A 14,750-nucleotide genomic window follows, 5' to 3' on the forward strand; every position below is an offset into this window, starting at 1 on the left:
TTTTTTCTTTCTTTTTTTCTTTTTTTTTTTTTTTTAAATCACGTTTTAAGGATTCTTGTTTTAAGGATTAGACCTCAAACAGGTTTTAGTTATCATGCTTCACGTTGAATATTAAAGTTGTTACCGCTCGCATATTCCTTGAGCTCCGATTTTATAATTTTCTTAGAAACAAAAGAAACAGATCTTTACCAAATTATATTCATACGAATTTTTGTTTATCCCTATTAATCATACCCTTCCTTAGTTTTTTTTTTATTTTTTTTTTTTTTTTTTTTTTTTTTATTTTCTACAACCGATGCTATATACGAGGAATAATTAGAAAAATCGCTTACGTAACGCTTCACAATCTTCTTCGCTTCGTACGTTAGAAAACAATGATCAAACTGATCAGATAAAGTACTCGTCTATTAACACGCTGAGTATTATAAGAATCAACAGTGGTATTAGATTTTGCAAAGCTTTATTTACAATCTTAATAATTCTTTTTTACATTTACAAAATTGTAATTATCGATAATGACTTTGAGTTTAATAGTTATAAAAACAAATATAATTTTTTCTAATGGGTTTTTTCTTTCTTTTTTTTTTTTTTTTTTTTTTTCTTTTTTAATTATCAGGGACATTACGTAGACATTGTATCGATTGATGTAAAATTTTCTCGGTAGTCAATGTGTTAAAATGTGTTAAAAAGCTTTCATAGAAATACAATCATAAATCGATCTTTTAAAAGTTCTATAGGTACAATTTCGTGCTTGTCACATTACTTCGTACATAACAGAAGTCCTTCCTCGAAGTAAGTTTCTAGTTAGAGTTCATCGCCATAGGTAATATATGCAGACTTATGTACCTATAGGTATACGTATGTATATATATAATACATTGCACATAGATCGTCAGACTTCGTCAACACGCGAGATCCGTTTACTAGAATAATGCTTTGCAGGGTTCAAAGTGAATTTCAAGATTGAAATGCGTACGTACTATACGACAAGAAAAATCGATTGTAAAATTTCCAAAATTGCAATATAAATTGAAGGGATATAACCTCATATAATTTTAATCGATAAAGGAAGTTCATTTTAAAATTTATAAAACAGTGATATGAATTAAAGGATTAATTTCACTTATTTTTAATCAGTCAATATAAATAAAAACGGTATTATTATATAATCTTTCATAAAACTGTACGTTTCAATTTTGTATTATTTCGAATTAGTTTTTAATAGAATAGTTTTTAAAAGAATACTTTTTTTCCTTTTTTTATTTATATATTGTACGTACAAAGATATTCATGATATTTTTCAAAGATAGCCAATGGCGTGATAAAAGCAGTCGTGTACATTAATACGCGCGTGTAAGGGGAACTCGAGTAGACTCTCGAACCGAGAACTCGTTCGAGCGAAGACGCAACTAAAGTAATTGAACTCGGTTGACTTTATAACCAAGCTGATCGTTTCGCGTCCGGTCATTCTTACAGCTTCTTCTTCACCTTCGCCTTCGTCTTCGTCTTCATCTTCATCTTCGTATTTCCCGATGCTCTTTATATTCTCTAATAACGATTCTACTTCTAGCTATTACATGATAGTTCGCTTGCTCTAGATTTATATATAATAAATTAAAAAAGAAAATATTTGAAATTTGAATTTGAGGATATAAATATATTTCGATTTAACGTACGGAGTATATTCGGTATGTGTATATATAATAAAGGAAAAACCTTGAAAAGGGAAAAAGGCCCAAGATCGAAATTTTCCGTTATTTTAGAAAAGAGAAAGGGACCAAGATTGAAATTTTCCGTAATTTTAGAAAAGAGAAACTTAACCTGTTCGAAAGGGTCGTTTTATGATGTTTAGATTCATATCGTGAACTTAGGATTCGACAAAGGGAAGAAAAAGAAAGAAAAATGAAGGGACAACGTTCAGGTACGAGTAATAAATTAAATGTGAATAGAGTGAGTTATTAAGCCGTAAATGTAATTACGTTTCAGCTTATTAAGATCAAAATCATCACGAATAATATTTAATTGCATGTCATGTAAAAATAAAAATAAAAAAGAAAGAGTAAGAGTTATAATAGTCCTTAGTTACCCTATATCGAATGTCGAGGACTTCTTGAAGATATTTTCCACGCTGACATCCGGTAATGTCGCATGATCAGACTTCAAAATTTCAGCCAAGATTCCTGACCAGATGCAAAGAACGTCATCGAACACCCTTGTACACTCTTGCCATCGCGACTAACTTCCCGTAGGTATACTTAAGTATATATACATTAAGTATAAATATACGATCATACGACTGCATGTAACGATGGTGTAAGTGCCAATCATGCTTCCTACGCCTGGCTTGGAATCCTGGCCGAAATCCGAAGTCAGTAACAGCATATGGCTAACAATATAAAAGAGACCGGAATCGGCTTCACGAAAGATACAGAAAGATGTGTATGTGTGTATGTGTGTGTGTGCGCGTGCGCGCGCATACATATTTAACTTTCTATATCTCTACTCTAATTATGGCAACCTTGTTAACTTTCTTTCGCTTCATTCTAAATCTACAGATTACATAACGGAAATGTCTAAGTCTGACCTAATCTCTGATACTTTTGACAATCATTTCATTTGTGCTTAAAAGATAAAAGATAAACGTTAAAATATAAATGTGTTGAAAATTTTTTTCTTTTTCAATTGAAAATAACATCGTTTTAGGTAGAGAACAATTGTATGGGTCATATGTTGTAAGACACTAAGCAATGTGTTTACAAAATACCACGATCCTCTTATTTCTAACGGTGTTGTTTAATTAAAGAATCGGAAAAAGACTACATATATATAACTACCCTTCGTATTTTCTCATTTGATATACAATATCTTTAATAAACCTTTCAAGAAAGATACCAGATAATAAACAATCGTTTACATAAAACAGAGGGAAGAAATATAAATGTTGACTTGTACGTGCACACATGGTAAAGAAATCGATGATATCATCCAAATGTTTATCAGAATATGTTTGACAGGCACCCAGCGCTTCGATTTCTTTTTTCTTTTTTTTTTTTTTTCTTCGATGAAAAATCCTTGTAAATTCTCACATCGATTTTTATTTTTTTATTTTTTTTCTAAAGTTCTCAAGGATTATTTTAACGATTTTGTAAAATTGTGATAGAATAGCCGAATTCTTGAGTTTGGAATTAAATTTTCTAGTGTCGTTATCGAAATGTTATTGAAATACGTTAGTTCAATTCGAGCATTAATGTTAATATAAAACACTCTCCCCATCCCTTTGCTAAGAAACAAAGGCAAAACATCGTCGATGCGACATTTTCTAATGAAATCGATGGCGGCTACGTCTCATATAAGAGGGAAAGATAAAAGAGAGAGACGCCTTTTGCCATCTATTGCATCAAATAACATGATTATAACATATTTTCGCGAAACCGGTCATATTCTTTGCCGTTTGTCAGACTGCCATCTCTCTCTCCCCCTCCCCCTCTCCTCACTCTCCCTCTCCCTCCCCCTCTCTTATCGTCCTCGAATAAATAAATGGTATGAGTTTAATCTTTAATTTTTCGAACTTATTTTTCTGTGGAAAAGTTCTTTTTTGTTTTCTTTTTCATTTTACTTCTTTTTCTTTTTTTTTTTTTTTTTTTCAGTTATATTCTGAAATCTATCTTTGTCTCGCACATTACAATAAATATCGTAATCGACAATAGATATTTCATAACTCCTACCTTCGTATCGCTCTTTCAATTCGTTTTAACCTCTTGAATAAATAAGTGCAGTGTACTTTGCTTCGTAGTTATCTTCATAGTTTTTTCTTTCCTTTTCTTTTCTTTTTTTACAGACTTAGGAATTTATCATAAAGTCAGTCGTGTCACGTTATATATATATATCATGTTATAACGAAGTTTCAATAATCTTTAACTTACATATATTAATTATTATTACTATTTTATTGGACAGGTATAGATGTCATCGTAGATATGTATTTACGATTGTATCATTCGAAAAATTAATTAATGAGAAAGATGATATGTCTTAAGGATTTTAATGAAACTTAAACATTATAAACGACTGATGATTTGTTGCTTCCTGTAATCTCTGAGATTATTCAATCTTTCCTATGGATTCGATACGAAATAGTTGATGAAAGAAGACTCATCAGTGATTTTCAAGTACATCCAATTAATTCGTCGTCTTCATCTCGCGCGCGTGTTTGTATGTGTATATACCTTGCATCCTCGAGAAATATCCAGTCTGTTAGTGTGTGCGGTTAACATCTTGCGAAACGAAAATCGAATCAAATGGGAATCGAGTTCCTCAGATGAGACCGTGCAACTCGGTGACCCCTATCAGTATTTGGATGCAGTCCAAGTCGAGCAACGAAACCGACGTCGTCATTACCGAACTTAGCAATAATATATATATATATATATATATATATATATATATATATATATATATATATATATATTATAGTGATATATATATATATGTGTCACTAAATGAATATTAATGCCTTTACTACGTTTGATGCAGTTCTCTTTAAGGCTCGATGACTCCTTCCACCAAATATGATGACTATCTCTTATTCTCTTCGAGTATCAACCTCTACTTGATCTTCTTTATATATTGTTATTTGTTTACATCCAAATATAATTAGATATCGTGCTATCATTAGGCATATTAGCGTGTTTAGAGAACATTCAAAGATGTTGGACATTTGCGAGATATTAATGGTAGACTTTAGACAAGGAACAAATTCAACGACGCAAAAATATTTTCTTTGCGTTGTTATGTTAATGACCGGATTTGTTCAAAGGAAAAATTTAATCTTTTCATTGACAATTATGTATAGATTTTAATTCTCGAAAGTAAGAAACGATATATATATATATATATATATATATATAAATTTGTTTTTTTTCTCTGTCTTTTTAGAAATTGTATAAAACTTTTGGAAAGATAAATCGTTCGTTAGGGAAAAAGGATGATCGAAGAAACTCTCGCGTGGCGACGACTCTGAGACACCACGTCGTGCCTGTCTAGTCGAGCCGCTTAGATCCTAATTTTACGCCGTCAGGTTACTGGACCTTACGTAACTACGAATCCGCGAGTGCTAAGATTAGGCGCCTATGCAGACCCAGAATCGTGGATTTGGTTACAACGAGTGTTCCATCACTGAGATGTATTATCTTTTCTTTTTTAATTTTTCCTCCTGTCTCTTTCTTTTTCTCACTTTCGAATCTAGTGTCTCTCGTAAAAATAACATATATCTGTGTTATACCTGTGTTATATCTGTTTTCATATGAAAGAGAACATTTTTGCTATTGAACATTTTCACCAAGTGACAAATATCAGTCATACATTATTTTACTATTTCAATCGAAAGGAGTATACATGAACGATATATTGATCATAGTTATAATAGTAGGTTTTAGAAACTTATAAAACATTTGTATTTATAACATTTATTTATTTTTTTTATTTATGCATAAGATTATAATCATTGTACAAAATTAATCCTTACATCAATATAATTAAGGTATATGGATATGGTTTGTCAGATCATTTGAATTAATTTTGATTGATGACTATTGACAATAATGATGACATTTGAAAGTAATCTTTAGCATTCCTGCAGAGTGACAAAACGGAAGAGCAAAAGAGTTGTAAATAGAACTAAAACTTAGAGCATAGTCGGCCGGGATCTATCGCTGATCGTTCGTCTTCTAACGTCTTTTTTCGTTGTCATGTCTTTTTGAATGAGGTCGACAACACGGTGATGCTGATCATTGCATATCATTAGTGACATTTTTTCTTCTCATTCTTTTTTCGTATGCCAGAGACCAAAATACTAGTTCGCTCAAAGATGTACCGTCGTGACTGAGGTAATTAACCGTTCCGAAAATAGCTGATTGTCACGAACGTATGAGAACGTTTAACGATTTTACCTTACTACCTACCTACCTACGTTACTACCTAATTTTCTCAGTTAAATTTGCTTCGTCGAGGAAGTGATTTAACCTAGTCACGAATCGTTTGTGAATTGTTCATGATTCAGACGAGGTAGGAGGAAAATAATAGGAATTATCATTGACTTCTCTGCAAATTCATACGTTTTCGTAATTTTGTCAGATTTTATATTTAAACGTTCTATATTTACATAAATATATATACATGTAACTTTGATATATTTGAGATAATAATCAAAAGCAAAGTAGGACGTTAAACTGAGAATAAAAAAACCGATGGGAAATTAATATTAAAAAAAAAAAAAAAAAAAAAAAAAAAAATAACGCATTAGAAAGAAAGCAAAATGGGAAAGGGGTTAATCCCAACTTATGGGATTAAAATCGTAAATAAATCCAATAAGATTTAACAATAATGATCTTTGTCAAACATGAGAGAGAGCTCTTACGGATCTTCCTCGCGTAAAACTGCGGAAGTGAAAAATACTCCGGGTAGAGACGGTGTCGGATACTCGGTCGAGTCCTGAAAATCTCGTTCACTTTATTGCGGACTCCTACTGTCTCTTTCTATCTATCGCATCTTTACCCTGCCGCAGCAGCTTCTTCCGTCTCTGTCTGACCTTAACGAGTCAGTCCACGACACTCGGGCTAAATATGGAACCGGCAGAGAGCACACTGGTTATTTTCAGATACAGAGATCTTCTGTAGCATTACCTAGCTACGTGCGGCTACTGTCGCGTCTCCCAACTTGTACTCTCCTCTCTTTCTTCTTCTCTTATTCGAGCGAACGGTGTACACGCCCCTTAGCAATCAATTTTTGGCGTTACGCGTCAATGACATTTTATTTATTCGATGTTTGATAAGTAACGAAAAGGAAAGAAAGAATAAGCTTATGTAATATTTGCACTTTTTTTTATCATGCTCCCCCTACCTCTATACTGACGAAAATTCATAGACGATCTTTAAACACAGATAAGAGTTTTCATTTTTGATGACTTTTACGCGCCGTAAATAATACCATTACTCTTGACTTTTTTTTTTTTTTTTTTTACTTATAGCAGACATATGTGATCGCTTTTGGCGATCACACCATTATTGATATAAAAAGTAAGAATCCATTATTAATCAAGATTTCTTTTTACTATCCATACTTTAACGAATACCCCGACAACTGTGTAAACAAGTCTTAAGTAAGAGGACAAATTAATGGCAATATTGAAAGAATCGATAATACATAGATCGTTAATTTACTATGTACATTATTTCAAATGTAGCAGATGAAAAGTTTCGATATTGATTTGCGATAACAATTGCATAGTGTGTGAAACCATGATATTTATAAGAAATTTCTATTTTCGTCATTGCTCATAATCGATCACTGTTGTATATCATTTAATTATACACATTGAGCCTTGAATTTCTCAATATTGATATAAACACTTATTAAAAAAAAAGGCGAAAGTCTAAATCGTCGAGAATATATATATGTATATATTTGTAATGCTGTTTATAACGATCAAAAAGGAAAGAGAAGAATAATTAATGAGTTCATTAATTAAGGGCAAGGAAGGAAATAATCATAAAGCTTTCACGAGACATCGTTATTGGACGATACATGTGGATACACTCCGGCAATTTTGTTGATCTCTTCGATATCGCACCTCTCTGTGTGTATGTCTGCGTATGGATATGTACTTGTGTTCATGTTTGCATGCTTCGATCGGTATAAAATGAAAGAAGGAACGGTTCGAAGTGCAAAGATTGACGAAGGAGAAGTGGATAACGACTACGACAACGAATGGAAGAAGTCTTTCTGGACGATCTTAAGCGAGTTAAAGTAGGGGCTTCGTTAGAGAAGAAGGTCCCACGTGCTATTCAAGGTCCTCTTCTTCTTCGATTCTTGCTCGTCTCACCTTACCTCTTCTTCTTTCTTTACTGTTGTCTGTCTCTACTCGCGTGTTCTTGACTTTACGTAAGCAGAAGGAAGAAGAAGAAGAAGAGGAAGAAGAAGAAGAAGAAAGAGGCCGGCCTCATTGAATTTACCGGCACGATACTTCGTTTTCTTCGAAAGAACATGCCGAGGCACGTAAACCGGTATTCGAGCCTTTATCTCCATCTCTTTCTAACTCCCCCCTGCTCTCTTCTTCTCTCTTTATCTCTATCTCTATCTCTGTTCTAAAGCAACGCTGAATGTACCGTTGGATTGCTGGTGTACACGAAACTTTAAATGTCCTAGCTACACACGAGCGCGCCCTTGAAAGAGAGTTGGAGTCCTTCGATAGTCCCTATATTCATCACCTCATTCTTTAATGTATCTTATTTTATAAATATAAAAATAAATATTGTTTATTGTACTTTTCTTGATATTCTATTCTTTTCTTCTTTACCTTTTGCTTTATTTTTTCTTTTTCTTTTTTTCTCTTTTTCCTTTTTTTCTTTTTTTCATTTAATTCGCGTTAACAGACAGAGATCGATAAACATTCGAGACGTCAGTATATTTTATTGGTCTGTCGCCGATACGATGCAATTTTCCTCAATCATTTCTTAATTATCATCTGGTCGTCGTGTAATATCAATCGTTGGCAATTAGATGTGAAGTTTTCTTTTTTTCAATGTTCATATTTACATGAATGTTTCAAGGGAGTTGATGTTATTATTCATTTTTATTCTAAAGGAATAAAAAGTAGATAATATTAAAATGATAATGGTAACATAACTCCTTAACCTTCTTTCTATATATATACATAATAGTATTTAATAATAACTGTTACGTTCTTATGCAGTTTTCATGTTTTTTTTCCAGCAGATTTTTAACTTCTTTTTATAAAAAATTTAAGTTCTTTTTATAAAAATTAACTGCTTTTTATAAAACAGTAATAAAATAAGCTTATGAAATGTGACTCGATATCAACCATCATGTTTATTTATCAAAATTTCATTTATTTGTTTTCTTTCTTTCTTTCTTTTTTTTTCAAAATTGAATTTCTAATAAGAAAAAATAATTTATCTTATTTACATACAATAAATGCCAAAGGTATTCGTATACTCATTATAGCTGTTTATAAACATATTTTTTCTTTTTTTTATTTTATTTTATTTTATTTTATTTTACCTTTCTTTTTATAAAGCAATAAAATAAACCATATGAATTAAATAATAATTCGTAATAAAGTATAAATAATTCAATAAATCTGGTATAATCGATACATATTTTCAAAACAAATATATCATAAGTAAAGTATTTAAACTATATTAAGTATTTATAATATTTATGTTATTTCCTAAATCAAATTGAAGAAAGTATTATTGTTTATGTTTTTATAGCGAGAGAGCGATTTCCATCGTCGAGCAGCACCGATGACGATCAAAGTGGGTCGGATGCTGAGCACGATACATCAACAATACGCGGGAAGGTCCATTCTGGGATTCTTCATCACTCCACCGCGCATTCTGTCAGGAAACGTCGTGGTAATCTACCGAAGCATTCGGTGAAGATTCTCAAACGATGGCTGTATGAGCATAGATACAACGCTTATCCAAGCGACAGCGAGAAATTAACTCTCAGCCAGGAGGCGAATCTCACCGTATTACAGGTTATTATTATTATTATTATTATTATTATTATTATTATTATTATTATTATTATATAATAAATATCATATTATATAATATATATTATGTAATATATATTTTTTTAAGCTTAATCATTTTTTATATTTTAATCAAATTAAAAATATTGCAATTATTATTTATAAATAATATCGTTTCTTACATTTTGTTTTATTTTTAATATTTTTTATTAAATTACGATTACGATTACGATGTTATAATATTACTCATTAATATTATTAGATCATTAATATATTAGTAAATTATTTCATTCAAATTTAATAAAATATTAATATAAAGCACTTTCTAATATATTATAGTATAATCATATAACTGATAATGATACATTTTTATAAAAAACTTTTTGAAAAGTAAAAATATTTTTCGGACAATTTAATTTAAATGTGTGTAGTATTATGTGGATAGTATAGTATATATTTGAAAATACGAAGTATTGACTCTGAATACAATTCCGGGGTAAATGATAAGCATCAAATGAAAATAAAGCATTGGATTCTTAGTCACCACTAACAGCCAATAACATTTATTGTAGGAAGATAATAATATTTTTGAAACAACATGTTGACCCTAACAACATTATGCCCCTCCTATCCTTTATTACCTAGTCTTAACCTAGCAGCTAGGTTATACTTTTAATATCTAACTTAACTATAACCTTTATGATCCTTAATAATAGTTAAACTGTTATTCTCTGATCTGAGTTTCTACTTCAAATTTTTTTCTTTTCAAATTTTTAATCTTGGCCTACGATAAATCAATTGGCATCATAAAACAGTTGTTTTAACAATTTCTTGCACTTTGTTCCTTAAACTACTAAAATCCACTACCCTAGACCACTCCCCTTCTTTCTAATTGGTTGTTGCCTTCTGTCATATATAACCGAAGAAATTCTGATATTCTGTTATTTAAGATTCAGATCTTGAGCACTTCAGACATAAAGTTATTGCAAAGTGATATTCTTACTTTGAAAACTTTCTACAATTAAACGTCTATTAGCTCAGTGCGATTCGACTTATTGACACGTTCGATTTTCAACAAATTAAACATACGTCTGCGGAATCTAACATAACAGGCGAATACTCGGTGTTTGACAGGTGTGTAATTGGTTCATCAACGCAAGGCGAAGAATTTTACCGGAGATGATCCGCAGAGAAGGACATGATCCTCTTCAATACACTATATCACGTCGTGGTAAAAAAATGCCAGGTGGAAGTCATCAACAACCATCGATTAATCAAAGGAGCAACCAAAACTGGGATCCTCTGGCCGAATGCAGTGCGCCGAAACGTAGAAGAGATCACGATTATGGAGAAGCAACTGGCCTGATGTATCGGTGAGTGAATTTTAATATCTTTTTTTTTTTAAATCATTTTTAGACATGATTAGGTACATCCTTTTCTCCACTTTGACCTTCCAATCACTTTGCGTTCCGTTTGTTTACGTTACAAGATATTCAAATCTAAAATTCTTAGCCAAAGACGAAACATCCTCGCCACATGTGTGCACTTTTATTGTAGTCCATTCGAAATATCATTTTTTCCTGTGATCATTACATTCTCATCACTATTATAAATATATTTATCTTCTTTAAAAAGGAAAACCACTTATAACATTTAAAAATATTGAATATATATGTATATATATATTTTGTTTATTTATTGTTCTTGTATGTTCTTCAATTTAAAGTTTTGAAAATTTTTTTTCTTATTAGATTGAAATTCAAATTATTGACGATGTTGTAACAATTTTTATAAAATAATCGTTAAACTTTAAATATAAATTTTCTTAAAATGATATTTTACTCAAAATAATATTTTTCTCGAAATGATATTTTTCTCAATGAGTATTTATCCGAATGAATTTTTATTGAATTTATTTGAAATTTATATAAAATATTTCAAACAAGATTATTATTAAAATTCTTTCATACCTTTTAACTTCCTATAGAATAGGAGAAATCACATAGTATATTTTTTTTTTAACCATTTAAACGTCTTTTTCTTGTACATGTGCAATTTCCATACGATAATATCTATTTAATATTCTGATTAAAATCATTGAACGACATTAAAACTTGGATTATGTAAGATAATCGGAAATTGTGAAGACAGGCGCCACGTTTTGTTACGATTATCTCGAGATTTCATGTTTGGATATTGTGTCATATTAGTAGGTGGGATATAAAACATCAATTAGCCAATTATTCAGGAAGTATTTACATCATCAAATTTCTCATTACTTAAAGAAGGAAATTATCAATATCACGCGTTTTATTTTTTACATACGTATATTCGACGGTTAAATTATTAATGCTTCTCGCTTTTGTTGTTTTTTATATTTCCACTACGTTTGTATATATTTATGTAGTAACGTATGCGTATATATGTAATCCTTTGATTGTACGTTTCACAGAAGTGAAGAGGATAGTCCGAACGACTATGAAAGCAGTTCGCATAGCGAGGAAGAACGTCCTGCTACTCAGTGGCCAAGCGTAATTGTTTATCCGTATTCGGAAACCAAAGTAGAGAAAAATGATCAACCTAACTACGGAGACGCGATAGCCCATCCAGCTCGACGAGGGTAAGCAACGAAATCGATCGTTAGCCCCTATAAATCTCCTCGCATTACGACTAATCCCTATTCAACAATCATTTAATGTGTGATCTTACTTATTAGTTTATATCTCGCTTTGTTCTCTCTAAATTTTCTTGAAACAAATTTTTATACCCGAAAAAAGTGTCTACATGAGCGTGAGATCATTTCAAACATCTATTTCAATTCGTGATCCTTGATACGTTGATATCTATATCGATGAAATGCAACAGTTTTGCATGTGCATTTTAAGTCGGAAATGTTAAAAAAAAATGTATACCCTATTTTTCTAACGGAACAAACGAATAAAATTATTGTTAAATCTGAGATTGATAAAACTTTGGAATGATTTGATTATAGTTTTTGTTTTTCTTTTCTTTTCCCTTCAATCGATAGGGACGAGGAAGATTCGTCGATAGTAAGCGAAGCTGCATACTGGAGTGCACCAAGGCAACATTTGACGACAACTCCAGACGTGCAACACGAGACAGAAGTTTATAGTAGTACGCACAACGCTCACAATCCTCGCAGCGATGAAACACCACCACCGACGCCCCCGGAAGAGGACAAGGACAAGTTCAAGTGTCTGTACCTGCTCGTCGAGGCTGCTGTTGCAGTACGGCAGCAGGAAGAGAAGGAACGCGAGAGTGCTGTTTCTGTTTAACAGTTTAACTTATCGCGAAAGAACAGAGCCACGATGAAGTTCCTGGTGCTTTTTGGATTACGCTTTCCTTTTATTTTTCTCACAAGTGAACAAGAGATAGGAAAAAAAACAACGTGTTTCACATAGAGATAAAGATAAAGCGATGAAAAAATGGTGGCCATAATGATAATATAATTTTTGTTCAAGACATTTCGTTTTTGAGATCCGCTTGTCGATGTAGCAACCAACGGCGGTTAATTCATTAGAATTGATTAACTCCATTCATTATTTGCTCCAAAGACATGCGAATCAACCATCCGACAAAACGGAGCTTTAATTGTTCCGTTCTTCATTATTAACGCGATTTTTTGATTTAAGGAAACTAGTTTTCGTTTCATATTGACGATCCAACGCATTGCTGTACTTTGAGATATTTTGAGCAAAAGTGTTACGCATTTTCATGCGTTCTTTTTGTGTCATTGACGTAAAGAGGTTGGATAACGTTCGATCTCTTTCTTTTTCTTTTTTCTTCTTTTTTTCTCATTTTTTTTCCTTTTTTCTTTCTTTTTTCTTTCATTTTTCTTCCCCCTGCCCTTTTGTTCTTTCTTTCTTTCTTTCTTTTATTCTTTTTCATATATTAAGTCGCGCTTAAAGGTCCATCGCTACGAATTGCACCGGGAAGTGGCGAAATATCTAATGTTTCTTATATCATGAACGGTAATCCTCGTTTATAGCAGCGACTATTGTAGATATAATGGATAATAAGAAACGATAGTAGGGGGTTTAAAGTATTTAGAAATATATCGTACGTACGGATTAAAAGGAACGAGTGGACTTTAGAAAAAATCGCCTTTAGAATTGTAAGGTCTGTGCTTTGATTTTCGCACATATGATTATTTGTTCTTATTAAAAGAGAGGAAAGATAACGTAATGATCCGAAATTATGTTCATACATTATTTTTTGTCGAATAGAAGTATATGTATGAAGTGCAGTTCATATATAATATTTCAATATGTATGTATATATGATAGAAAACAACGTGAAGATATTGACGGAATAAACAATACCGACTCGTGTAACTTTCGCGTTAAACGACAACCAGCTAGCTGCCAATATATGGACAAATTATCTCTTCGTTAAAGTTGCATATTACATTGTGTAAGAACACCCGAGAACGTAGAAAGAAAAAAACAACGTTTCGCCATTTTCCAGATCGTATCGGTGTGTCCTGTCCATCGGTTGTGCATTTATCCTGTTTTGCACGAGTATCGGTTAATAAGTTTATACGAGTAGAAAAGTGTTAACGAACGATTTGACAACGTAAAGATGAGTTATATAGATTTACGTCCAAATCTACAAGTTCACGGTATATTATCTTTATTTTCTTTTTCTTTTTTTTCCCCCTTTTAATTTCTTTTTTTCTTTTCTTATTTTTTTGTAGAAATTACTAGAGTTATATTGTGTTTAAGAACTGATTCACATGGCGAGCGAATTGATTGATTTATTACGATATTCTTACAGTAAAATGTCCCATTTGTTGCCTCCAGCAACAAATTTTAGTGAATCTATTATCGTTTCTCTATGCTTACATGAATTGTAAAATGAAGTTAAATGAAGTTAAAAGAAAATGTAGGGAAGTGAAAGATTCTACAGAATTAAAATATACGACACGTATATTTTATACGGTGCCAAAAACGAAGAGAGAGAGAGGAGAGAGAGAGAGAGAGAGAGAGAGAGAGAGAGAGAGAGAGAGAGAGAGAAAGAAAGAAAAGAAAAGAAAAATAAGCGCGAAGGACAATGACGATTAAGGAAAATTTGTGCACACTTTCCGACACTTTGTACTAAGTAAAACGAAATTCCGCGAAAAACAAAAAGGTAAAAAAAAAGAATAAATAAATAAAAAGACAAACGCGAAACA

The 14,750-nt window shown here is 31.8% G+C and overlaps 1 protein-coding gene across 3 annotated transcripts in view; it reads left to right on the forward strand.

Moving 5' to 3' along the window:
- The window catches only part of LOC118439818 (uncharacterized), a 41,053-nt gene extending 26,467 nt beyond the window's left edge, over positions 1–14,586 (forward strand). For all 3 annotated transcript variants that reach the window (XM_035862013.2, XM_035862012.2, XM_035862011.2), the window contains 4 exons: positions 9,291–9,559; positions 10,691–10,929; positions 12,009–12,176; positions 12,585–14,586. In XM_035862013.2, coding sequence (XP_035717906.1) covers positions 9,291–9,559; positions 10,691–10,929; positions 12,009–12,176; positions 12,585–12,852 — 944 coding nt within the window. In that variant the 3' untranslated portion in view covers positions 12,853–14,586. The remainder of the gene's footprint in view (positions 1–9,290; positions 9,560–10,690; positions 10,930–12,008; positions 12,177–12,584) is intronic.
- The last annotated feature ends 164 nt before the right edge of the window (positions 14,587–14,750 follow it).

This window comes from Vespa mandarinia, chromosome 2 (assembly GCF_050613455.1).
Source record: "Vespa mandarinia isolate Hongniang chromosome 2, ASM5061345v1, whole genome shotgun sequence".
NCBI classification, from domain to species: domain Eukaryota; kingdom Metazoa; phylum Arthropoda; class Insecta; order Hymenoptera; family Vespidae; genus Vespa; species Vespa mandarinia.